Source organism: Amblyraja radiata, chromosome 6 (assembly GCF_010909765.2).
Source record: "Amblyraja radiata isolate CabotCenter1 chromosome 6, sAmbRad1.1.pri, whole genome shotgun sequence".
Taxonomy (NCBI): Eukaryota; Metazoa; Chordata; class Chondrichthyes; order Rajiformes; family Rajidae; genus Amblyraja; species Amblyraja radiata.
In genome coordinates, this window is record NC_045961.1 from 43,634,661 (window position 1) to 43,661,597 (window position 26,937).

The window sequence follows — 26,937 nt, forward strand, 5'->3', positions numbered from 1 at the left end:
TTGAGAATGTAGAAACAAGGGACTATAGATCCAGGTTTACAACACAAAAGACACAAAGTGCTGGAGTAGCTCAGCGGGTCTGGCAGCAACTCCGGAGGACATGGATAAGTGATGTTTCGGGTCGGGACTCTTCTTCAGACGGAAACGTCTGGAATACCCTCCTCTTTCTCCTCAAGAGGGCGACGCGACCCAGCATTTGGTTCATTGTAACTGTTGATTGCAGTTGGACGCATTTCCGCTCTCTGACGCCGTTTGAGGCTGAAAGGGAAGAAATCCACACGCGGGCTAAGAAATTGACATGTTGAAGGGAGCGTGGAAAGACCGCGGTGGAGGCAGCGGTCCTCACGCCGGCTCCTTGACAAGTTCGCTGCCGCTCTCCTGCTAATTATCGCCTGCGAGGATTAGCAACGACTTGTGATCGCTGACCCCAAGCGCCAGGAGTTGTTGCGGAGTTTGAAGCCGGCGGTGTCGCGGTTGGAATGTCGGTGCTGCTGTCGTTCACCATCCGACCTGTTTCCAATTAGTATCGAGCTACCCGGGGCCGGGGGTCGAAGCCGCCGAGATGCAACGCCTGGTCTTAACGGGGCAAATACATTTCATTTCACAATTTTAAAGATCGTCGTCCGGCAAGCACGGGCAACTTGGGAGAGGAAACCAGCGTTTCCTATCAGATATTTTCTTTAAAGGCTCTGATTTCGCGCAACTTTCCAAGTGCCTTGTATTGTGATGGGCTTCGGATCATTTTGAATTAACGATGTAACAAAGTTATTGATGGGGTTAAAGAAGAGGAGATTTAAGGAAACAGATTCCAGTTGAATCGTGGGCCTGAGTGAGTTGGTGAAGATTTCATGGGTTGGATCTGCAAGTGTCAGTGAAAGATACACGGTCGGTTTTTTTGGGGGGGACTAGAAATTTAAATTATTCTCTTTGGCTCTTTAAAGATAATAATTTATACCATCAGTATTTATGTTGCATCCGCGCCAATCGACTTCTCGAACTTGTACAGAGGAGATCATCTATCTGCCCGTGTGCGGGAGAGATCTGGGGCTTCAGTGGTTTGGAACATCGGAGGTGAATAAAATGACTGATGAGATGATGTGGTGAAAGCTGGCGGAGATGGTTCCACGCTGTCAGCTCCCAGCACCAAGCGGCTTGTAACCGGTTGCTGCTCGGGGCTTCTGAATTTCTCAGCCCTCCCCACCCCAACCCAACAAAAATGCAGCTCCTCAGAGATCACCGGCATCTGGCTTAGTGGAGGATGTAACAGGCAAGAGGTCTTGCCACTTCCCCGACCCCACTCCCCCCTCACCCCTCCTTCCCCCCAGACCAATGCTTCAAGATGGACGAGTCTTCGTTGCTAGACTTGCTAGAGTGCTCAGTGTGCTTGGAGCGGCTGGACACCACGGCCAAGGTGCTGCCCTGCCAGCACACCTTCTGCAAGCGTTGCCTGGAGAAAATCGTCAGCTCCAGGAACGAGCTGCGGTGTCCCGAGTGCAGGATCCTGGTGGACTGCGGCGTGGACGAGCTGCCGGCCAACATACTGCTGGTGAGGTTACTGGATGGGATTAAACAGAGACCGAGAAATGGACGGTCAGCCCCGACCTCTGGCCCGGGCAGTGCAGCTTGCCCCGTTTCAACTTCCTTGGGGACAACCCAAAAAGACCACTCCGCCGCGACTAATCGCAGTTCCCCGGGAAAGGTAATGTGCTGGTGGTTTCAATCATCTTATTACCGTGCTGTTGTAACCAGAGAGAGAGGGAGAGATAGATCAGACATGGTTGAATGGTAGAGTAGACTTGATGGGCCGAATGGCCTAATTCTGTTCCTATAACCTATGAATTTACGAGTACGTTCTCTTGTGTGATGTTCGATAGCTTGACATGCCTAAATTTGGGGTTTGACCCTTAAGTCAGATCTTTCATGAGATATATCTAATTTTTATTAACATTCCCACAGAGACTATAACATCTGATTTAATAATGTTTGACCCAGTTACCCTGGTTTTCCAGTTTTCAACTTCCTAGGTATTTCAGTTTTAGTCATTGTGTATATTTCCCCTTCGGAACTTTCAGGAACGAGTTTGCATAAGATGATATTTATGTACAAGCATCTTATTTAAAAAATGTAAATAATTTTAGTCATAGATTAAAAATGTGAATTGTGCAACATCTCATATCAAATCGACAGTATCTCAGTAATTTGCAAAGATTGAGACATTTGTGATCCATTCAATCTGCGGGATTGGTGTAACGTTTTCAGCAGCTCAGTCAGAAAATTGCCATTTGGTATCAATGAAACCCACAAAAGCATTCTAGAGAAATAGGATGCTAAAGCTGTAAAGTAATAGGAAAGTGATGTGGGTTGCGAAGGCACCCATCCCCTATTGCCCCCCCCCCCCCCCCCCCCCCCCCCTATATAAATGTTCCTCTTAAAGAATCAGGTATGCATGAAGGAACAACAATGATAAATAGGTGTTCAAGAAGGAACTGCAGATGCTGGAAGATCGAAGGTACACAAAAATGCTGGAGAAACTCAGCGGGTGCAGCAGCATCTATGGAGCGAAGGAAATAGGCGACGTTTTGGGCCAAAACCTTTCTTCAGACTGATGGGGGGTGGGGGGGAGAAGGAAGGAAAAAGGGAGGAGGAGGAGCCCGAGGGCGGGGGGATGGGAGGAGACAGCTCGAGGGTTAAGGAAGGGGAGGAGACAGCAAGGGCTAGCAAAATTGGGAGAATTCAATGTTCATGCCATCCGGACGCAAGCAACCCAGGAGGAATATGAGGTGCTGTTCCTCCAATTTCCGGTGTTGCTCACTCTGGCAATGGAGGAGACCCAGGACAGAGAGGTCGGATTGGGAATGGGAGGGGGAGTTGAAGTGCTGAGCCACCGGGAGTTCAGGTAGGTTATTGCGGACTGAGCGGAGGTGATCGGCGAAACGATCGCCCAACCTCCGCTTAGTCTCCCCGATGTAAATCAGCTGACATCTAGAGCAGCGGATGCAGTAGATGAGGTTGGAGGAGATACAGGTGAACCTTTGTTGCACCTGGAACGACTGCTTGGGTCCTTGAATGGAGTCGAGGGGGGAGGTGAAGGGACAGGTGTTGCATTTCTTGCGGTTGCAATGGAAAGTGCCCGGCGAGGGGGTGGTATGGGAGGGAAGGGAAGAATTGACAAGGAAGTTGCGGAGGGAGCGGTCTTTGCGGAAGGCAGACATAGGGGGAGATGGGAAGATGTGGCGAGTGGTGGGGTCACATTGGAGGTGGCGGAAATGGCGGATTATTTGTTGTATTTGCCGGCTGGTGGGGTGAAAGGTGAGGACTAGGGGGACACTGCCCTTGTTGTGAGTGCGGGGATGGGGAGAGAGAGCAGTGTTGCGGGGTATGGATGAGACCCTGGTGCGAGCCTCATCTATGGTGGCGGAGGGGAAACCCCGTTCCCTGAAGAACGAGGACATTTCCGATGCCCTGGTGTGGAACGTCTCATCCTGGGAACAGATGCGGCGTAGGCGGAGGAATTGGGAGTAGGGGATGGAGTCTTTACAGGGGGCAGGGTGGGAAGACGTGTAGTCCAGATAGCCATGTGAGTCAGTTGGTTTGTAGTGTATGTCGGTCAGAAGTCTGTCCCCTGCGATGGAGTCGGTCAGAAGTCTGTCCCCTGCGATGGATAAATAGGTGGCCTTGTTTATGTTTACATGCCAGCAGCCATTGGCTGAAGGTTATTAACAGTAAAACATAATCTGTGGCAATCACACAGTTGCACTCTCTTCAGGTTTCAATGATGAAAAGTATCACATGTTATTATGCACATAGAAAATGTTTGATATATTAGGAAAGAATGTTAACTTGAATTACAATTGACAAAGTTGTTGCAAAAATGTAGAAACAAAGAACTGCAGATGCCCGTTAATACAGAAAAGGACAAGTGCTGAAGTAACTCAGCGGGTCAAGCAGCATCACTGGAGAACAGGGACAGGTGACGACTTGGGTCGAAACCATTCGTCAGAGCTGGAGGGTCTGAAGGAAACGTCACCTATCCGTCTTCTCCAGAAATACTGCCTGACCCACTGAGATACCCCAGCACTTTTCGTAACCTTTTGTTGCAATAATGCATCTGCAGAGACCAACATGTGTATTTTAGATAGATTTCCAATTATTGTGACCTGCAATGTATATCTGATCAGATAACATATCCGATGATCGAAACTAAAACTCACAGTTTGTAATTTTTTTAATATGGATTACTTACAATGCTTCTAATTGGTTATTTTGCTTAGAGAAAACATGCAGTGGTTATTATCAGTACTAAGATTGTAATTTCACAGTAGTTTTACCCCCTAGATTACTGAGAAGATGATTTATGGTTTAGTACCAGACCTGCCACATCTGCTACTGGTAATTGTAATGTTTGGGGTGTATTAGCAATGGATCCATTTCATCATCCACATTTGAATTAGGCAGCAGGCATGTTATCTTTTTTAATGGGATCCCAAACTCCCACCATGCCTGTATGTGATTACATTTACTGTTGAGTTGAAGCACTATTTGATTTCAATTATTCCAATTGCAATTGTGCAGTTCATAATCCATGATATTCTTAAATCTGGTTTGGAAGCTCATTTTCTTTGTTACCTGCCATAATCTTTACTATTTTCTCTGAAACTGCACTTCACAAACAACTTAAAATTTTATTTTTATATACTCACTGGTCAAATATTGCAAACATATTGTTGATCTTTAAGCAATTCATTTCATTATGACCCTATTTGAAGTTATGCTGGAGAATGGACCAAAATAATCAATTGATATTAGAGTTGGTCACACACTAATTTCACATTTTGGAGTAGAAACATAGAAACATAGAAAATAGGTGCAGGAGTTGGCCATTCGGCCCTTCGAGCCTGCACCGCCATTCAATATGATCATGGCTGATCATCCAACTCAGTATCCTGTACCCGCCTTCTCTCCATACCCCCTGATCCCTTTAGCCACAAGGGCCACATCTAACTCCCTCTTAAATATAGCCAATGAACTGGCCTCAACTACCTTCTGTGGCAGAGAGTTCCAGAGATTCACCACTCTCTGTGTGAAAAATGTTTTTCTCATATTTCTCATATCCGTAGGTTACTGAACGATGCAAAGTATCTTTTCTGGAGCAATGGAAAAATATTTTTTTCCCCCCATCTGGCGGTGAAAAAATCTGTTAAATACATTGCAATACATTGCTAACATTTATTGCACTCTCGTGAGAGGGCTCCTTGTATCTGATTCCCTTGTAGTACAAATACTATTTTGAATGTAGGATTTAAATTTGTTCTGTCAGATGGCAGTTCTCAGGCACTTTTCCCCCCCAGCTGAACAATGAGCATTAAAAGCAATTGTTAGGACACTTCGTGATCACAGAGGAGGTTGTGGCCAAACCCTTGTTCTGCTCGTAATTGAATGACCTATTACATGTACCACCAGTATCAGTCGTGGGGCAAGTGTTAAATGCAACATGTTGCTCTCACTGAAATCAATTAATGTGTAGGCAAGAGATCAAACGTGGGATTTCACATTTTTCACTATTGCCTTTGAGATAAATTAGCTGAATTATTGGGCAAGGGAGTTTAGATCTAAACAATGAGTTGTACAGGAAAACCTGGAACACACTGTTCATTGACTAATTTTTGATGAGAATTAAATTGATTTGGCAGTTCCCTCACCTGGCTCAGAGAAGGGTTGTTCACTTTAGTAGGAGTTTAGAAGGAGTTTAGGATGAGGGGACCCCTCATTGAAACTTACCGAATAGTGAAAGACCTGGATAGAGTGAATGTGGAGAGGATGTTTCCATAAGTGAGAGGATCTAGGACCAGAGGCCATAGCCTCTAAATAAAAGAATGTACCTTTAGAAAGAAGATGAGGAGGGATTTATTTAGTCTGAGGGTGGTAAATCTGTGGAATGAATTGCCTCAGATGGGTGTGGAGACCAGGCCAATGGATATTTTTAAGGCAGAGCTTGACAGATTCTTGATTAGGAAGGGTGTTGGGGTTATGGGGTGAAGGCAGGAGAATGGGGTCGAGAGGGAAAGATAGATCAGCCATGATTGAATGGCGGAGTAGATTTGAGTAGACTACTGCTCCTATCACTTATGAACTAAGATTTGGCAACTGTTCTTCCCACTGAGTTCAAAGTTAGTCACTGCAATATTATTAGGTCGCTTCTTGATTATTTTAACTGTTTGCATATACTTTGGTATTTGTTTGCAAGCTACCCAGTATGTAACATCTTTGCTCTACCGCAGCCTGTGTTTGACTATGTCAATTTGTGCCTTCGTAATAAAGTCCTGAGATTGACAGATATGTGTGAATTTACTTTTGACCTTTAGAGAAACCTTTCTCCTCCCCTTTCATCACAGCACAGCTGGTGACAGGTGTGTGTTTGAATTTACTTCATTCTGTTCAATGATGTTACTTTAATTGAGGCCCCCAGTATTCCTTCATTTATCGGCATAATCACATTTTGAGGTTGCTTTAATGCAATTATTTCATCTGAATAGACTGTTCCCATAAATTGGGATTAATTGTGCTAATGTCAGGAAACAGGATCTGGGTAGTGTGTGGTTTGGAATGAATAGGATTGTCATCTTGGGCTGTATTTGGGTCAAGGTTGAAGACATAAAAACGTTAGTGCTTGTAATTCCTAGATTTCACAGCTCCGACAGTTTTCTGGTCAGCCTCCAATGTAAACTTGAGGTTGTCTAAAATTCTACAGCCTGATTCTTGGCTGGCACCAAGTTTCATTCACCCATCACCAATGTGATTGTTGACCTTCATTACACCCTGAATAAGCATCATTTCAATTATAAATCTCTCACCCTTGTTTTCAAAGACCGCTTAGACTCTCCCGCAGTGTAATCTTCTCCCCTGTCTCTTAGACATTTGTACTCTTTCAGTTCTACTCAACCGAGCGTGATTTTAATTACTCCATTACTGGCATAGTGCCTTCAATTACCACAGGCCTAGACTCTGAAATTGCCTCCCTACACCTTCCTGCACCAGTTTCCTCATTTTAAGACATGCACTAAATGTTGTCTCTTTGACCATCTTTCCTTTTACATAGAACAGAACAATACAGCACATGAACAGGCCCTTCGACCCACAATGTATTTGTTGAACACAATGCTAAGTTAAACTCTGTAGGGAGGAACTACAGATGCTACTTTAAACTGGACAGACACAGAAGGCTGGAGTAATTCAGCGTGTCAGGCAGCATTTCTGGAGAAAAGGAATTGGTGACGCTGCGGGTCGAGATCCTTCTTCAAACTGCAAGAAGGGTTTTGACCTGGTGTCACCTATTCCTTTTGTCCAGAGATGCTGCCTGACACGCTGTATTACTCCAGCTTTCTGTGTCTGCCAAGTTAAATTAATCTCATCTGCCTGCACGTGATCTATATCTCTCCATTCCCTGCATATCCATGTGCCTCTCCAAAAGCCTCTTGGATGCCATTATCGTATCTGCCTCCACCAGCCCTAGCAGCATGTACCAGGCACCCACCATCCTCTGTGTAAAAGTTTGTATAACACTGGTGTGAAGTGCCTTGTGACATTTATAAGGTTATTACAAAGACTAGAAAATTGCATTACCATCTTTTAATGGTGTTAAGACAGCACTGTAGATCACCCTAAAGGTATTTGTGAAAGATTGAAGACTTCATTGTGAAGATCACAGATGTTTCTGGTTTGCCCAGTGCAGCATTGAACAGAACTGACTTTGGTGTGTTCAGCATAACAATCCTGTGCAACTGTGAGCATTAAGTCCGGTAGCTGCTGTGTTTTGCAGCCAGTTCCTAAAGTGACAAATGGCAAAAAAAGCAATATTCTTCCTGCCACCTGGGTGTGATGCTACAGAATAAATGGATGCTGTAATGATGATGCTGATACTTTATTGTCACTTTACTTATGTACCTAGGTATAGTGAAACGCTTTGCTTTCCATACAATCCAGTAAAATCACACTATAGATATGCACAAATCTTGGATAAGTACAAAAGTGCAACAAATGCAATGTAATAGTGTACTTCATCGAGACAGTGCACAGAGAGTTGCCATGTTTCTGGTGCCCACAAAGTTTTAAACTTCATAAGATTGCAGCTTTATCTTGGCCTTAAAAGCTCATTGCCATGGCGACACTGATCATTTCCTCCCTCCGCCACCATCTTCGAAACGGCCCCCTATCCAGCATCCGCCACCATCGTCGACTCCCTCCACCCTTCTTCCCGGTTCCGGGTCTTCAGGGTCGAGCAGGAGATGAGCGTCTGACGACTCCAGGTTGGTTCCCGGTTCCGCGGCGGGCGAGCCAGGTCTGCTGTGGAGCTACGGTCATGGCTCGCTGGGAGCTACGGTCATGGCTCGCTGGGAGCTACGGTCATGGCTCGCCGGGAACTAATGCCGCCCAGCGCGGCTCACTGGGAGCTGTGATGGGAGTGGAATGGTGGAAGGCATTCAAGGAACATTGAGCAAGCTATTGGACATTGGACAGGCTGAATGAAGAAGGCATGTTAGTTACTATCGCTAAGCTATCCTGGCAGGAGGTACCCAGGACAGTCTCTGTAATGATGCAAATGCGGTCTTTGAATGCATATATTTTGGGAAAACATTTCAATGCAGGGAAATGCATTGCTTGCTATTTTTTTTTTTTTGCTTTTGTTTGCCTGTTTTTGTGGACTATGAGAAGTGTGGACCAAGTGTTTTCTCCTTGAGTATGGAGTTTGGGTAACTTTCACAATGTAATGGTGAGCAGCAAACTGGGATGTAGCTGAGTCCGCAACTGTTGGGAACAATTCTAGAAGCTAGAAATGTATGTGTGAGGCACAAAGGAAATGCTGCGATTTTGAGCAAAATACATAGTGCTGAAGGAGCTCAGCAAGCCAGGCAGCACGTGTGGAAGGAATGGATAAGAGATGTTTCGGGTAGGGACCTCTCTCTTTGTTTTGCCCAAGGTATGTGTGAGGTTGTGTTTTGAGATTGCAGGATGTCACAGACCCTAGTGAGGACTAAAATGCTGTTTGACTGTTGCCCCATTAAATAACATGGTTTCAGGGGAAAAACCTTTTGGTAAAGTCAGACGAAGGGTCCCGACACAAATTGTCAGCTATCCTTGTTCTCCAGTGATGCTGCTTGACCTGCTGAGTTACTCCAGCACTTTGTGTCGTTTTTAGTAAACCAACCATTGGCAGTTCCTTGTGTCTCCAGTAAATCGTGATGTTTTGCAAGGTCAAGAAGATCTATTTTTATTAAAGTAATGAGGTCGGCAATCTTACTGCAGGTGCATTTTGTGTGAAAATTTGGCATCATCAAGGGAAGATTTATGATGATTTTTAAGGTGCTTTGGGAAACAAAAATCCCACGAGGAGTCACATTTTTCATTTGGGGCAAATATAGATAGGAATTGAAGGAAGTTGCTGTATTCCAGGTTAAGTACATTTTCAACATCATTTGCATAACACTTCGACTGAAGTTGTGAAAATAAACTTCAAGCCAATGAGGTACATAGAACTTTCTATTATTCATTAATGCATCCAGTAATTCATATTGCATTTTGAGTGAATGTATAAAAGTATTGCTAACTGAGAATTGAGAAGCATATTTTTAGAAGTTAAATGCCACTGGGCTGCACAGTGGCGCACCAGTAGAGTTGCAGCCTTACAGCCCCAGAGACTTGGGTTCGATCCTGACTACTGGTGCTGTCCATATGTACGTACTCCCCGTGACCGCTTGGGTTTTCTCCTGGTGCTCCGGTTTTCTCCCACACTCCAAATACGTACAGGTTTGTAGGTTAATTGACTTCCGGAAATTGTCCTTAGCGTGTGGGATAATGTTAGTATATGGGTGATCGCTGGTTGGCGTGGGCTGTTTCTGCACTGTATCTCTAAAAACAATGTAAAATGGTATTCCAACTTTGAGTGGTTATTTATTTCACTATTCTGTCATTCTTGTGCATTATGTTATGCTTTCTGGAAGGATGTCAGTCCTGCAATATCCAGAAACACAGGGGTTCCTTCCAAGTGAAGTTATCCGCTTGTATCTCCTCCAATTTGGTGCTCAAAATGTGAAGTCCCCTACTCCAGAATTCCAATGCAGATGGGTTCATGTTATCAGGCAACTGAACCATCCTATCAACAACTAGAGAGTGGTCCTGAGTTACTATTTACATCACTGGAGGCCCTTGGACTATCTTTAATCAGACTTTACTGGACTTTATCTTGCACTTAGCATTATTCCCCTTATCATGTATCTATACACTGTGGATGGTCTAATTGTAATCACGCATAATCTTTCCGCTGACTGGTTAGCACACAATAAACATTTGCACTGTATGTCGGTACATGTGACAATAAACTAAACTAAACTAAACTAAATCTCCCCAACAGAACATCTACGGATGCATTCATTTCTGTATACTATACTGTAGAGTTAAATCATGAGTAGAACTTCTTCAAATCTATCCATGTGCTTTGCAGAACTTCATGTTTGAATCTGTCAAATTGGGTTTCTCAGCTATAATTTCTGCAGAATGTCCATGAAAGTAGTTTAGCTGTCATAGCTTTCATTAACTATGGACTGTCGGCTTTTTCTCTCTGTGCATGGCACATTGCGTATTCCCAGTACTTTTTATAAACGTGGGTAGATTTGTGTGAGAGCTGGTCCCAGAGGGCTTCTCCATTTCCCACTCCTTCTCTTTCCCTGTGCCCACCAGGATATGCACCCATTTCGCCACTTCTCTCTCTCCCCCTCCCCAACCCCTTCCACCTATATTCCTTTCTGGCTTCACAATTCGGCACTTCTTCTATCTTCATCTCACACTTTTTTGTAATTTCTTCTCTGGTCTTTGTCCAACCATATGCCCTAACCACCTCTATCCACCTATCACTTGCCAGGCTTTGTCCTACCCCCACGTCTCTTCCAATTTTCTCCCCCCCTCCCCCTCCCCCACCACTACCAGTCCGAAGGAGTGTCCTGACCGGAAACATCATCTATCCACGTTCTCCAAAGATGCTGCCTGACCTGCTGAATTATTCCAGCACTATTTTTTGCATTATTTTTGTAAACCAGCATCAGTAGTTCCTTGTGTCTCCAATATATATTTTTTGTTTTATTTCAAATTTCCAGCATCCTCCGTATTTGATTTCAGTTCTTAATGAGGCGGAATAAACGTAAGCTCACCTGACATATTCAAAACATTTCATCGTGGCTTCAGAAAATAAATGTGAATTCATAAATACTATCATACAAATATCTAATAGAACTAAATATTTCTTGCCACCATCTTTCATTCCCTCTCTTCTATTTAATTATCATAATCCAGCTGGAACCCACTTTACTTGCCATCTGGCATCAAATTATTTCAAAAATTCTAAAGCTGTGTTTCTGAATCTAACTAATACGTAGAAATCCAAGCCTCAAAATTACTGGCCTAATTCTTGCATTGGCATAGCATCTTTCTTGGCCTTGTGGCTTTGCACAGTACTTTGCAACCAATGAATTACTTTTTAAAATATAGTCATTGAAAGGGGAGCAAAAGCAGCAGCCAATTTTTTAATTTCAGAACTGGCATATAAAGTATTATATATTGGCATTTGACGTTTAGTGAAATTGGGAGCGATTTGGAGGAGTCGCTGAGAACTAAGAAGGATCAACATGACTCTAACACCTAACATGACACCTCTCCCCTGATTCTAATCTGAAGAAAAGTCTCCACCCGAAACATCACGTTTCTTCCATTCCTTCTCTCCAGAGATACTGCCTGTCCAGCTGATTTACTCCAACATTTTGTGTCTATCTTTGACTCTAATGAATACTTTCTGTAACTTTGTCAGCACCAGAAACGTGGCGACTCTTTTGTGTACTTTGGGTATTGTATGCAAAAAAACAAAGTATTTCACAGTACTTTGGTACATGGGACAATAAAGTATCATTGAATTGAATAATTGAATTAGTACTTCATATCTCGCAACCGTTACTGCAATGATGATTCCGTTCCATTTACGTGATAAACTTGAAGTTGATTGTTATTTCCATGTGAAAAAGCCTTTAAATGTGTTTGGCTTGCTGGCAGGCAGCACGGGAGTCTGAATGAGGTTTAACAAGCTGGTTTCTAATTTATCAGTCCTTTGAAACCAGCTTGTTGAAAGAGTATGAAGGTCTCAATTATATTCTGTACTTATTGTCTTTGCTTGTGCAAACACCAGTTTGAAAAGGAGGAGGGAGGGACAATGTAGTAGTTTACTTTAGCTCCTGCAAATGCACAGAGCCAACCTGATTGAAATTGACAGACGTCTAGATTTTTGCAAGGTTCACTGCAGTGAAAGAAAGTCTGCACTAATCTACTGTTTTTCAAAGACAGACTAATCCCGTGAGTTGCTGATGCAGCCATTTGCTGAATGGCTCTTTTGTGCCTTGTCTGTCCCAAGTTACCTGATTGAAAGTATGGGCTTGGTACTTGGTTATGACTCCCTCTTACTAAAGTAGGGGAGGGGGAGGGGGGGGGCTGGGGAACTGGACAACATTTCCAACCCTAACCCCCCCCATATGTATATGGGTACATTAGACCAATTTAGCTTGATAATATTGTTGGTGCAGAGGTAGAGTTGCTGCCTTACAGCACCAGAGACCTGGGTTCGATCTTGTATACTGTACGGAGTTTGTATATTCTCCCCGTGGGTTTTCCCCAGGTGCTCCGGTTTCTTCCCATACTCCAAAAACGAACAGGTTCGTAGGTTAATTGGCTTCGGTTGAAATTGGAAATTGCCCTGGTGTGTTGGATAGGGATAGTGTACATGGATCGCTGGGCGGCGTGGACTCGGTGGGTCGAAGGGCCTATTTCCGCGCTGTATCTCGAAACTAAAATTAAATATTAAATTATCTAACCAAAATAAATGCATATTTGGATCAAGCATTGAGTGGATTATCAGTGCTGAGAGTGGTGGTCTGATGTGAGCAAGCTCAGGTAGGAAAAATTAGTTTGGAACAGCCTCAAGGATACCTGCATTACATTGGCATCTCAATGGTCACAGGCTATTGAGTTTAGTTAAATTTAGAGATACAGTGCGGTAACAGTCCCTTCGGTCTACTGAGTCCGCACCGACCAAGCTAAACATGTACGTCTTTGGAGAGTAAAAGGAAACCGAAGATCTCGTAGAAAACTCACACAGGTCACAGGGAGAACGTACAAACTCCATACAGACAGCATCCGTAGTCAGGATCAAACTTGGGTCTCTGGCGCTCTAGGGCAGTAACTCTACCGCTACACCACTGTGCTGCCTTGAGCTTGTGACCATTGATAAGGCTGGAGAGAGATGTCCAATTGAAGGGAGAAAAGGGGATACAAGAGCTTCTGATTGCCTGGCGCAGCTGGTAGAGCTGCTGCCTCCTGCCAGAGACCTGGGTTCGATCCTGACCTTGGTGCTATCTGTACAGAGTTTGCACATTCTGCCTGTGACCGCATGGGTTTCCACTGGCTGTTTCTGTCTTTGTCTATCATCTTCTGCAAGCTCCCCACCCAGGACCTAACCCAAATACTTGGTTTTAAAAAAAACACAAAATGCTAAAAGAACTCAACGGGCCAGGCAGCATCTGGTGAGGAAATGGACAGGCGACATTTCGGGTCAGGATACTTCTTTAATATCGCCAGTCTGTTCCCTCCCAGATGCTGCCTGACTCGCTGAGTTCTTCCAGCACTTTGTGTTTTGCTCAAGCCTTCAGCATCTGTAGTTTCTTGTGTGTCCAAAATACTTATCATCTGGTAGGATTTTCTGGCCATCCTTCACCAGTATTTGGGCAAAGGTAGCAGAACACAGACCCCACACTCATCATCCCCATGCCCTTCCCTTGATGTCTAAAGGGGAAAACTTCAATCTTGTCTATTTATACTAGAATATATGATAATTAGCTCTGTTAATCTATTTCCACGTAGAAAATATAAAATTCTCGTGTTAGTCAGATACAGCAGGTATTGAAGAACTCGTACAAGTGGGGCTCATGGCGGTGATAAATGGAAGAATCTTATGGTTGCACATATAAATTAGCACAGTGGTGCAGCAATGTAGTTGCTTCCTTACAGTGCCAGAGACCTGGTTTGATCCTGACCACGTTTTTTGCACATTCTCCCTGTGACCACGTGGGTTTTCACCGGGTGCTCCGGTTTCCTCCCACACTCCAAAGACGTGCAGGTTTGTAGGATAATTGGCTTGTGTGAAATTGTCCCTAATGTGTAGGCTAGAGCTAGTGTAATGGTGATCATTGATGGGTGTAGTCTCGGTGGGCCGAAGGGCCTGTTTTCACGCTGTATCTCTAAAACTAAAACTAAAAACTAATGACATCATTGCATACTAGTTGGACAAAAAAGCCATTATTGATTCTTTACACATTTTTCCTTCCAAAATGACTGATAGCATTCCAATGGTAGTGAATATGTGGAATTCATTGCCACGGAATGCTGTGGAGGCCAAGTCAATGAATATTTTTAAGGCAGAGATAGATAGATTCTTGATTAGTCCAGGTGTCAGGGGCTTTGGGGGGGAAGGCAAGAGGATAGGGTTGAGAGGGAAAGATAAATCAGCCATGATTGAATGGCGGATTAGACTTGATGGGCCAAATGGCCTAATTCTGCTCCTATCACTTATGAACGTGAACAATTGTACAATAAAGGGGCTGCGTAAATGCATCTTGTTGTTATTGAAGCTATTTGTAGTATGAGAGAATCTATAATCAGAAGGTGCACTTTGCTAATAAACCCACCGTTGGGTCAACCTCCTACCACCAATCGCCTACACACGTGATCTTCCCATACAGTGGAGTCCAGCTGACAGATAACTGTACCAAAGTAATCAAATGTGATTCAGTCCCTATTGTTAAGTCATGCAATCTTCCTGTATCTACATTTTTATTATAAATTCCTTTGTCCACATTTATAATTAAAACTGCCAGCGTAAACACCATTTGTACTTAAAATCTCCCCACCAAGTAATTAAAAGAATGAGATGGACGGACAAAAATTGGATCCAAAGAATGCATTTTAAATTATTCTTACTATGAAACTCACAAGTCTCAGTCAAGGTCTCAGCTGCTACATACAGACAGATTCCCATCCTTTGTGCCTTTCATTAAACTGCCTTTTATTGTATGTTATATTATGCATTCCCACATCTCCATAAATCTGTGGGCGTTTCACTTGGGATCTTCAGACCAAGCTCATATGAATCACACATTGGAATGAACTTCATAAAACTATCATCAAGTTCATGAGAATGATAGTTGCATAATGTGGCTCGAAAAGGGATGATATTCATTATCCCTCATTGTATTACTTCCGGTGGCGCTGGTGCCAGCTGCCTCCGCCTTCAGCCTTTTTGTGTTTTTGTTTTTTTTTGTTATGTTGAAGTGTGTTTTTTAATATTTTTTTAAATGTTTTAATGTGGGGGAAGAGGGTACGGTAAGGGGGATACCGTCCTTCAGTCGCTTCCTGGAGAGGACGCGACTATTATTCGAGTCGCGACCTCGGCCCCCCCCCCCCCCCAGCGGCCTACCTACTGGATTGGCGCGGCCTTTCCTGCCGGGATCGACCAGAGCTCCAGCAGCGGCGGGACAGCGCTGATACATCGCGGGGCTGGCGATGCCTTACCGGGGATCGCCGTCTGGAGCCCGGAGTGCTGGGCCTGCGGCACCGACATCCTGGAGCTGTGGTTCGCGGAGCTCCCAACGCGGGCGGCGCTGACAAACATCGTGGGGTCCTGCGACTCTGCCCGGCTCGGCCTGCGGACTCGGGAGCTGTGGACTCCGGTGGGAGGCGGCTGATCGGGGGGTCCGGGCCGCTGAGGAGGATTTTCACCATCGGGGTTCGGCGTCGGCGTTCCATCAGCCCGGCGAGAGGGTCTGAGCATCGGGCCGCCCGGGGTGGCGACTGCGGGTGCTTGGAAGGCCCCGACCACGGGTGAACATCTGGGAAGATCGGAGGGGAGGCTGGCTGGACTATGGTGCCTTCCTCACCTTGGTGCCATTGTGTTATGTTGTGTCGTGGACTTTCTGTGTTTGTGCTTTTTTTTAAATTCTATTTTATTTTTAATATGTTTTATTATTTATTATTTATTTATTTTTATGATACTGACTGTAAAGGGAAATTCATTTCGTTGTCTCTAATTGAGACAATGACAATAAATTTGAATACAATACAATACAATACAATGATGTCAATTGAAGCACAGATTTTGCAGCCTGGAAACTAATGTAGCTAACGTTAATAGTAATGCATAAGAGGATGGTCCACTGTCAATATTTCATGCGCGATATCATCTCATTGAAATCTAAGCAAGGAAATGTCACACGAGCAGGTTAAATATGGTAACTATTTTCCGCACAGCAATCAACCACAAACACAAATGAGGTGCGTGAAAAAATATTACAATATACGATACGATACGATATGAGGGGGGGAGGGGGAGAGGGGAGTCAGTCTCAGTCTACCCCACGATAGAAGGGGGGGGAGGGGGGGGGTACAGTTTGATAGCCACTGGAAAGAAGGATCTCCTGTGAAGTTTTGTCCTGTGTCTTGGTGGAACCAGTCTGTTGCTGAAGATACTCCTCATGTTGACCAGTGTGTCATGGAGGGGGTGAGCTAGCTGTATTGTATGAAAAGCAATATTGTGCCATTATGCAATTGGCAACTTGCCTGCTGCCTGCTTGTAGTGTGGTAACAGTGCATTTTGCACCAGTAACAAAAATGAATTTCTTGTGCGCTTAAGCATGTGTGAATGTAATTATAGGCATGGATTGAGAAATGTATTAGTGAAATGCGTTTTCAACCATTTGATCAACATCAACAATTCTTCAACAAAAACATTCTTGCCACATTTATGTCATGAGATTAGTTAGACCCACGTTGAGATGGCATGGATGGGAATGTTCTGCTGGGCCATGGTGGCTTTTGAACTTGTTCATTGTTGGCCAGCTGTAGAAAGTGAAGATTTTTTTGTCACGCAGGTCTGACTACAGGATATCTTTAATGCATTTTAAATTATTCACAACATTATCTGACTAAAGGACAATTTGTGCCAAATGCCAAATCGTTATGAAGTTTGTAACCATCTGTTTGATCAGAGCAGAACACTGAGCGCTGGAGTAACTCAGCAGGTCAGGCAGCATCTGTGGAGTGAATAGATAGGTGACACTGTGGGTAGAAAGGAACCGCAGATGCTGGTTTATACCAAAGATAGTCACAAAATGCTGGAGTAACTCAGCGGGTCAGGCAGCATCTCTGGAGAAAAAGGATGGGTGACATTTCAGGTAGAAAGGAACTGCAGATGCTGGTAGATACAAAATGCTGGAGTAACTCAGCGGGTCAGGCAGCACCTCTCGAGAAAAAGGATGGGTGACGTTTCGGGGCTAGACCCTTCTTCAGACAAATGAATTCAATGCCTCACTATGGACATTTTGGGTCGGGACCTTGTTCAGTCCCAGTGATGAGAAACATTTAAACGCCTAGATTAGCACAGATGGCGGTATCCCAAAGATCGCAATTTATGCTGGCCAACAATCTGTCAAGTGAAATATAAAATTAGAACACTGTTAAACATTTCAATCAGCTTAGTTTATTGCTGCTTGTTCTAATATTTGGCAGGAAGAGAAAACAATGGATTGAGGTCGACCGGATTATCCAGATACAATTACCCGCCTGTATTCTGACTCTTTGCAGGATTGCATACCACACGGACAGATGTGTGACTGATTATTGTGTTGGACCTTGCTTAAATCAGTCCACACCTCAGGTTCCCCCCCCCCCCCCTCCCTCCCCCCCTCCTCCCTGTGGTACTTCTACTGCCTTACCATTTGCAGCTGTCAAGCTCCAAATGAATTCCATGCCTGGCTACTGCAGCCGACCCACAAACAGAACAGCCCAGGAGTGGTGAGCAGACCTCAACCTGTCTTTGAACAGTTCAGGATGGCGCAAGCCCAAGCCCTTTCTTGAAGATTAGAGATCTCTCAAATCAGTCAAAGTAGTTTTAAGTCAATAAAGAATGAAAACGTGTTTTTCTAATTACTTGAACAATTTGTTGCATGTAAATTCAAAATATTGATATTAATGAAAATGAAGGGAAACTATGAACTATCTTGGATGCACAAGGGATTTCAACATTTGGTTTTGCACTATGTTTTTTTAATTTATTTTGGTTATTATCTTATGTTTATAAGACTTTGTTTATAGACCTATTATGCTACTGCAAGTCTTAAATTCACTCTTTTCACAGCTTTTCACTGTATGGATGTGACAATAATGAACCTAAGCCTCATTGGTACATATGACAATTAAACACTCCTGACTTTATTCTCCCCCAATTGCTATTAATTCCCACCAGATTCTACCACTTGCCTACAAGGGACAATTTACAGAAGACAATTAATCTACACACTTGCCCGTTTTTGGGATGTGGGAGAAAACCAGAGCACCCGGTGGAAACCCACACAGTCGCAGGGAGAATGCCGGGTCTCTGGCGCTGTGAGGCAGTGACCTTACCAGCTGTGCCACAGTGCTGCTGATTTTTTTTTCCCTTTTTTTGTAACCCATTTGTCCTTAATGCACCTATTGATTTTATTTTAAATCGTTAGTATCCATAGAAGGCACCCTACTCAGTTGAATTGTGTCTAATTTTTAGTAGGGAATACTTATTATTGAAGACTACGCATTCCTAGAATTTCAGTTGCATAACTGTTGTTTATAGTTTATGCATAGACAATTGAAATTTAGATTCTTTTTCCTCCTCATTGAAATGATATAACGACCATTTCCAATTCGTTAGCATCACTTTAGAAACCCGATCAGTGCAGCGAAGGTTTACGAGGATGTTGCGAGGACTTGACAGTGTGAGTGAGCTATTGGTAGAAGTTGGGCAGACAAAGACTCTGTTCCTTGGTGTGCAGGAGGATTAGGTATGATTTTATAGAGGTGTATGAATTCATGAGGGCAATAAACAGGGTAGATGCACGGAGTATTTTACCCAGAGTATGGGAATCAAGAACCTGAGGTTTAAGGTGAGAGGGGAAAGATATATAGGAACCTGAAGGGCATTTTTTTCACACTGAGGGTTGGTGGGTATATGAAATGAGCTGCCAGAGGAGGTAGTTGAGGCAGGTACTGTCACAACATTTAAAAGACACTTGGACAGGTACACAGATAGGACAGGTTTAGAGGGATATGGGCAAAATGCGGGCACGTGGGACCAGTGTAGGTGGGGCATCATGGTGGGCATGGGCAAGTTGGCCCAGTGCCAGTTTCCATGCTGTATGATCCGATTATATTCTGATCAGCAGCTGTCGACCAAGTAATGCATGTGAGTTAAGGCAATTATTCATCTTTTCATCCTTCTTCTTCTCCTTCTCTCCCCCCCCCCCCCCTCACTTACTTCCCCAGATCTTAACCTCAAGCCCCCTCCCCCCACCCTAGCAAACTGCTGCCCATTGCCTCCCACCCCAACCATTCATAACAAAATGACCTCGCTCTGATCTCCACATTTGCAGCTCCACAGATCACTCCTAACAGCTGGATCAGGATTTATTTCCTCCGTCCCCTCTCCCCTCCCCCCCCCCCCCCCCTCCCCTCCCCTCCCCGCACCTCCTTCCCTGGTACAGCACATGTGGCTGCTGCTCTGCCTGATATTGAATCTGGCCTTGGAACAAGGCATGGGTTGGCACAGACCCAGTTTGTTCTCGCTAGGGCTGCACTAAACAAAAATAGTCCTGTTTCCTGCTGCCATGTACATCCAGCACAACCTTTCGGGTGGACTAGAATTTCTGGGCCAAAATAATTACGGAGTGATTGACTTGGAAATTTTAACAAGGGAATATGGGGTTTGTTCAGAGTTCATCTGGAATAGATCCTGTGAACAGCAGGGACTCCACTGGATCTGCAGCACTTCAAATGAACTCCCGCGGGATCCTTGTATTTTAAGCAAGACTCCAACGCTGCCAAAAATTGACGCAGATAAAGTTCTAAACCATGACTTATTTGCAAAGATGCCTTTGGACGGATTTAGTCTGTTGCAATTTGACATGATGCGATGTGTTTAATGAATTCATTGAGATAATTTTTCATCTAGCTGTTCTAGTAAATTTGAAGCAATCCTCACTGAGGAACCACAGTGGATTTGATCAGACTACATGTGTTCAATGTTAAATGTCAGATGTTCAGCATCTCATGTTTCCCATTTTAACAGATGCTTCCGAAGATGATGAATTCTAGATCATGTTCTCTGAAATGCTAGAGAGAGAGTGCACTGAATGCAAAGGGCCATTAATACATCGATAACTAATATAAAGCTGCACTTTACACGGAGACACTTCATTACCTACAAAGCTGTGCATTGCACACATCAATGTCATCAGTATTTTAAAGCCTGGTGTAAAAACAATGATTTCAAACTAGACTGTAAGTATGAATGACCCTTGCTGGTGAAACAATGTGAATGAGACAGATTTTGCAGGGTAGAGATTGAAGCTACTCACTTTAACGAGATTGAATCTTGAGCATTGTTTGTGATTTTGAACAATACATTTTCAACCTGTGACAGGTGCTATGTACAACATTGAACAATACGTAACTTGTTCCCAAGAATTTCTCAGTGCTTACTAGAACATAGAATAGTACAGCACAAGAACAGTCCCATAGGCCTACCATGCCTGTGCTGTATTTGATGCCTGGACTATCCCTTGTCTACTTGCTCATAATCTGTACCCCTCCTTTTGCTGCATATCCATATGCCTATCCAAAAGTCTCTTAAATGGCACTACCTTATCTACCTCAACCAACAACCCCGGCATGCGTTCCAGGCACATCCTCTGTGTCAAAAAACACTTGCCCCGCACATTTTCTTTTAGACTTTGCCCCTCTCACCTTAAAACTGTGTCCTCTAGTATTTGATATTTCCACCTTGGGGGGGGGGGGGGGAAAGGTTCTGACTGCCTACCCCATCTATGACATCTACCCTTTCTATGCTGTCCACCCTTTCTATGCTGAAGGTCAGGGATAACCATGTTAGATTAATCCCTTCAAAATGTTATTTTAAATATCACAATGTATTGGACCTTTGATAATTATTTTAGTTATAGCGCTAACTGTTAAACCTTCCCGAGGTGTCGTGGGACTAATTCAACGAAACACCAGTGAAGGGAGATGCCCACATGATACCCCCAATGATATACTTGTATCTACACAATCAGTTTTTTAAATACACTTATTAACATGTAGCTGATTATCGCATATGGAGTTAATTATTGTCCTTAGCATAAGTTTGTATAATCAATTTAGATAGTACTGGGCTTGGTTTTCTTGATTGAGCACTTATCCTGGTGTTAAAGAACAAGTACTTTGTGTTTTAATTGTAATTTGGGACTAACGATGGTCAAGGATTTTCATACTGCCTGCTGAGTGACACAGGTGCCCATTTATTTGGTGAAAAACTCAGAATGTGAAAAGGCTGTTTACTGTTTTCTGTAAATGCATTCAATGCATTAATTATTTAGTGTTTGTTGCTGTCTCATCTCTGGAAGTAGTGTGTTATTGCACAAAGGACGCCAGGTGAGGGATTAACATTTAACACTGACCCAGATTTATGTTGCTGGCTGTATTTGGTACGACACTGTTATTCTTAAAGCATAGAGGGAGTGGGAGATAACAGGGTATGGCAGTCCTAGATACATAGATACATAGAAAATAGGTGCAGGAGTAGGACATTCGGCCCTTCGAGCCTGCACCGCCATTCAATATGATCATGGCTGATCATCCAACTCAGTATCACGTACCTGCCTTCTCTCCATACCCCCTGATCCCTTTAGCCACAAGGGCCATATCTAACTCCCTCTTAAATATAGCCAATGAACTGGCCTCAACTACCTTCTGTGGCAGAGAGTTCCAGAGATTCACCACTCTCTGTTTGAAAAATGTTTTTCTCATCTCGGTCTTAAAGGATTTCCCCCTTATCCTTAAGCTGTGACCCCTTGTCCTGGACTTCCCCAACATCGGGAACAATCTTCCTGCATCTAGCCTGTTCAACCCCTTAAGAATTTTGTAAGTTTCTATAAGATCCCCCTTCAATCTCCTAAATTCTAGCGAGTATAAGCCGAGTCTATCCAGTCTTTCTTCATATGAAAGTCCTGACATCCCAGGAATCAGTCTGGTGAACCTTCTCTGTATTCCCTCTATGGCAATAATGTCCTTCCTCAGATTTGGAGACCAAAACTGTACGCAATACTCCAGGTGTGGTCTCACCAAGACCCTGTACAACTGCAGTAGAACCTCCCTGCTCCTATACTCAAATCCTTTTGCTATGAATGCTAACATACCATTCACTTTCTTCACTGCCTGCTGCACCTGCATGCCTACTTTCAATGACTGGTGTACCATGACACCCTGGTCTCGTTGCATCTCCCCTTTTCCTAATCAGCCACCATTTAGATAATAGTCTTATTTCCTGTTTTTGCCACCAAAGTGGATAACCTCACATTTATCCACATTATACTGCATCTGCCATGCATTTGCCCACTCACCCAACCTATCCAAGTCACCTTGCAGCCTCCTAGCATCCTCCTCACAGCTAACACTGCCCCCCAGCTTAGTGTCATCCGCAAACTTGGAGATGTTGCCTTCAATTCCCTCGTCGAAATCATTGATATATATTGTAAATAGCTGGGGTCCCAGCACTGAGCCTTGCGGTACCGCACTAGTCACTGCCTGCCATTGTGAAAAGGACCCGTTTACTCCTACTCTTTGCTTCCTGTTTGCCAGCCAGTTCTCTATCCACATAAATACTGAACCCCCAATACCATGTGCTTTAAGTTTGTATACTAATCTCTTATGTGGGACCTTGTCGAAAGCCTTCTGAAAGTCCAGATACAAATCCACTGGTTCTCCCCTATCCACTCTACTAGTTACATCCTCGAAAAATTCTATAAGATTCGTCAGACATGATTTACCTTTCGTAAATCCATGCTGACTTTGTCCAATGATTTCACCACTTTCCAAATGTGCTGCTATCCCATCTTTAATAACTGACTCTAGCAGCTTCCCCACTACCGATGTTAGACTAACTGGTCTGTAATTCCCCGTTTTCTCTCTCCCTCCCTTTTTAAAAAGTGGGGTTACATTAGCTACCCTAAAAAGTGGGGTTGCATTAGTTACATTGGTCCTACAGCCAGTGGTATTTTTTAGCATACAGTTATAATGTTAGCACCGTTTACTGAACATCTGGACACTTTGAAGTGATTTGGGACATTCCCGCTGCACTCTCTCTGTTCTGGTGAACTAACTTGCCAATTTTCACAGGCATTTTAAATGAAGCTTGCATGAAGCTTGCAGTTTTGTTTTGTTGATATTTTTGGTCTGCTAGAATTAAATATAATCTGAATAAAAATAATATACTGGACAAAGTAGGTAGACAATATTCATAAGATAAACGCAACGTGCTGGAGTAGCTCAGTGGGTCAGGCAGCATCTCTGAAGGAAAGGAATAGGTGATGTTTCAGGTGGGGAGCCTTCCTCAGACTATCACCATTACTTTTTCTCCAGAAATGCGGCCTGATCTGCTGAGTTACTCCAGCACTTTGTGTCCGTCTTCGGTATGAACCTGCAACTGCAGTTCCTTTCTAGGCAATATTCATGTTCTATTCATCAGTGACTGAGCTGCCTATCTGAAGGACATTTTTGCTGGTGATTTAAGATAGGCCTCTTTTATATTGGCATTTGTTTTGTACAAATGCTGCTCGGAATAAGGACTTTGAGAAATATTCTCTGTAATGTTGTTCTCCCATCCCCCACTGTTCTTCTGTCACTTCATGACAGATGTCAGACTAACAATGCAGGTCTGGCAGTCTCCTGCATCTCATCCAATTGACTGTCATTCAGGTGAACCCAACAGTGAAGGCCATGTTTTCTGATTAAATAGAGGTCTGATTGAAACTACAAGGTGTGCAAGCCCTTCATTTTACTGACACCGTGCATGGTTTAGATTGACTATCATCTGACTGTAAAGGGGATAAAATCCTTTCCAATTCATGCAACTTGTAGTTTTATGCAGTGAAATAAAGTAGACGCACGGGTGTAATTTTAGAATCTCCAGGACCTTTAAGAATATGTTCTTTAACAAAAGGGAACGGCCTTTGCCTGCTCTGGCCTTTTGCTGATATTACTTGGACAGGGTTGAGAAATAAACAAATTAATTGCACAAATAATGTATTCATTCTTGCCTTTTTACATTGATAGATACATTGCATCGGCAGTCCCTGAGCATCAATGTGCCATGAATAAATATGTACAAAAATACATGATAAAATGTAACAAATGACAAGCATTCTCCTTGTAATCTTTAAGAAGGGATTTTTAAAACCCTTCCATAATGCTAAGGTTCTCATAATCCTGAAAGCCTATTCCCTCATGACAAATTAAATGGTCATAGGCTGCTGGGAGAGCTGGAAAGTTGTGTGAAGGATTACACTACATTAGGAGGCTTCGCTTGCGTGTTGAAACTATTTAATTCAACCAAAGGAAAATGCCCTTGGAAACATGAATGGGACTAAGTGGCTTACGAGCTGATCCTTCTCAATTTCATACTATTTCAGTTAATTTATGGTAGTTTTTTTTGTATTTTCAAGAAATTAATATCAGCATAGTGTACAGCTGTTACGACTCCCGAATGCAAGTACTTCAGAGCCACGTAACACAAGTCAAAAACCAGGTTCAGGTTCAAAAAACAGTTTTAATAATTCATTGGAACACAAAACTCAAACCTGATTTAAACAACCCAGTCAGGGATATGGATAAACCGACAAACAATTTAACAATGCTCCAGCCAGCCACACCATGGGCCGTCGAACCGGAGATTCCAAAACCTGCCCAAAGATATACAACCCTGAAACCAAAATACACGAAAACTCTAAGGTCAGTCCTTATCCGTCCCAATACAATATCTGATAACAAGGAATGGTGAAAATACACAAAGTTCTATGCCATGTGGTCAGGCTGCCTCGGCCCCCACCAACAGACTGCTCATCAGTCAGAGTCTACGACGAAGAGAGAGAATTCTGGGAAGCTCTGGTCTTTATACTCCAGATGAGTCACCCATCACCTGACGCAGCTGGGCCAATCGGGTACAGGAGCCTTTAACCCCTCGATTCCAGACTCACAGCCACGAGGCCTGTACTTGGGATAGAAACAGAGAGGTAAGTACATAGCATTCACCAGGGGGGGTGGGAAGCGCCTAACACCCCCACCCAAAGATACTGAATAAGTTTCTGAAAATGAACTAAAAAAAACACCACCAAATTTCAGCAACTATTCAGTAACACAGACATCACTGGCGCGACAATGCATCAGCCAATACATCATCCCTGCCACGGATATGCCAGTCAAATGAGACAACCGCAAGGGAAGCGTCTCCAAAGCCTCAGAGTTACTCAGCTTTCCCTGCGTTACTGCCACAGACAACCGTGCCTCCCCCACATCACCACCCGTGTCAGGGGGCAGCACCACTGCAGCCAAAACATGCTTAGAAGGACTTAGCTCCGACCCATCAACCTCCACAGGCTCCTTCCTGTCGAACCAGTCCTTCATCCTAGACTGAGCAGAGGCAAGATTACCCATTGCCAGTTCGCATGCCCTCCTCAGTCTAGAGCGAAAAGTACAGACGTGGTCTAAAATACTACGTTTTGTATCCTCCTGCAACCATTTCTCCTTCAGGACCCTCAACGGACCACGTACAGTATGCGCGAACACCAGGTCAGCAGGACTGAACCCTAATGACTCCTGCACGACCTCACGCACCGCAAACATAACTAGATGAACCCCCTCATCCCAGTCTTTTTCAAACTCCAGGCAGTAAGTCCTCAACATAGATTTCAAAGTCTGGTGAAACCTCTCGAGAGCTCCCTGGCTCTCAGGATGATACGCACTGGAGTAACAATGCTTAATATCTACCAACTTCATTACCTGACCAAAAACCTTCGACATGAAGTTGGTACCTTGGTCACTTTGCACAACCTTGGGCAAACCGAACAACGAAAAAAACTTAGTGAGAGACTTAACAATTGCAGGGGCAGTAATTCTACGCAAAGGGACCACCTCCGGAAAGCGGGTAGTCGCACACATAATTGTTAATAAAAACTTGTTGCCCATCCTTGTCCGAGGTAGAGGGCCCACACAATCAACTAGAATCCGCTCAAACGGCTCACCGACCACAGGGATTGGATATAAAGGCGCAGGAACAATCGATTGGTTCGGCTTTCCTGCCACCTGGCAAATGTGACAACACCTGCAGTGCTGTTTCACGTCCTTTTTCAACCCTGGCCAAAAAAAATTCCGTAAGATGCGGTCATACGTCTTATTGACCCCCAAATGTCCACCCAGAGGACCATCATGAGCCAAACAGAGTATCTCGTCCCTATACCGACGAGGCATCACAATCTGATCAACCACGCTCCAATCATCATGCCCAGATATATCCAAGGGAGACCACTTTCGCATCAGTAAGCCATCCCTTAGAAAATACCCCTTTGCTGTGGAATCCATATCCCCCTCAGGCACCGCGCAGTCGCACAGATCAGATAAACCTGGATCACTCTTTTGCTCCCCAACCAGCCGGTCACGTGACAGTGACACCGGCACATTTCCAGACACTATCCCATCTTGAGATGGAGAAACACCCTTCACAACACAGGATCTATCATCCTGATCCCCAAAAATGCTCTCACTCAGGTCCACCACATCCTCAAACTTCGCCTGGCTCTTAGCCATAGCCCTCGTGACAGCACAAGCTGCGAAGACCTTTGGATGCTGCATAGCCAATCTATCAGGACTCTGCACCATCGGAACAGCCGTCACCTCAGGAGTGACTAAAACTCTACCTCCTGCCAAGTCATTCCCCAAAAT

The 26,937-nt window shown here is 44.0% G+C and overlaps 1 protein-coding gene across 1 annotated transcript in view; it reads left to right on the top strand.

Annotated features, from left to right (window-relative positions):
- The first annotated feature begins 252 nt into the window (after positions 1-252).
- Positions 253-26,937, top strand: part of sh3rf3 (SH3 domain containing ring finger 3) — a 295,179-nt gene continuing 268,494 nt past the window's right edge. The window contains exon 1 of the mRNA XM_033022646.1: positions 253-1,699. Coding sequence (XP_032878537.1) covers positions 1,340-1,699 — 360 coding nt within the window. The 5' untranslated portion in view covers positions 253-1,339. The remainder of the gene's footprint in view (positions 1,700-26,937) is intronic.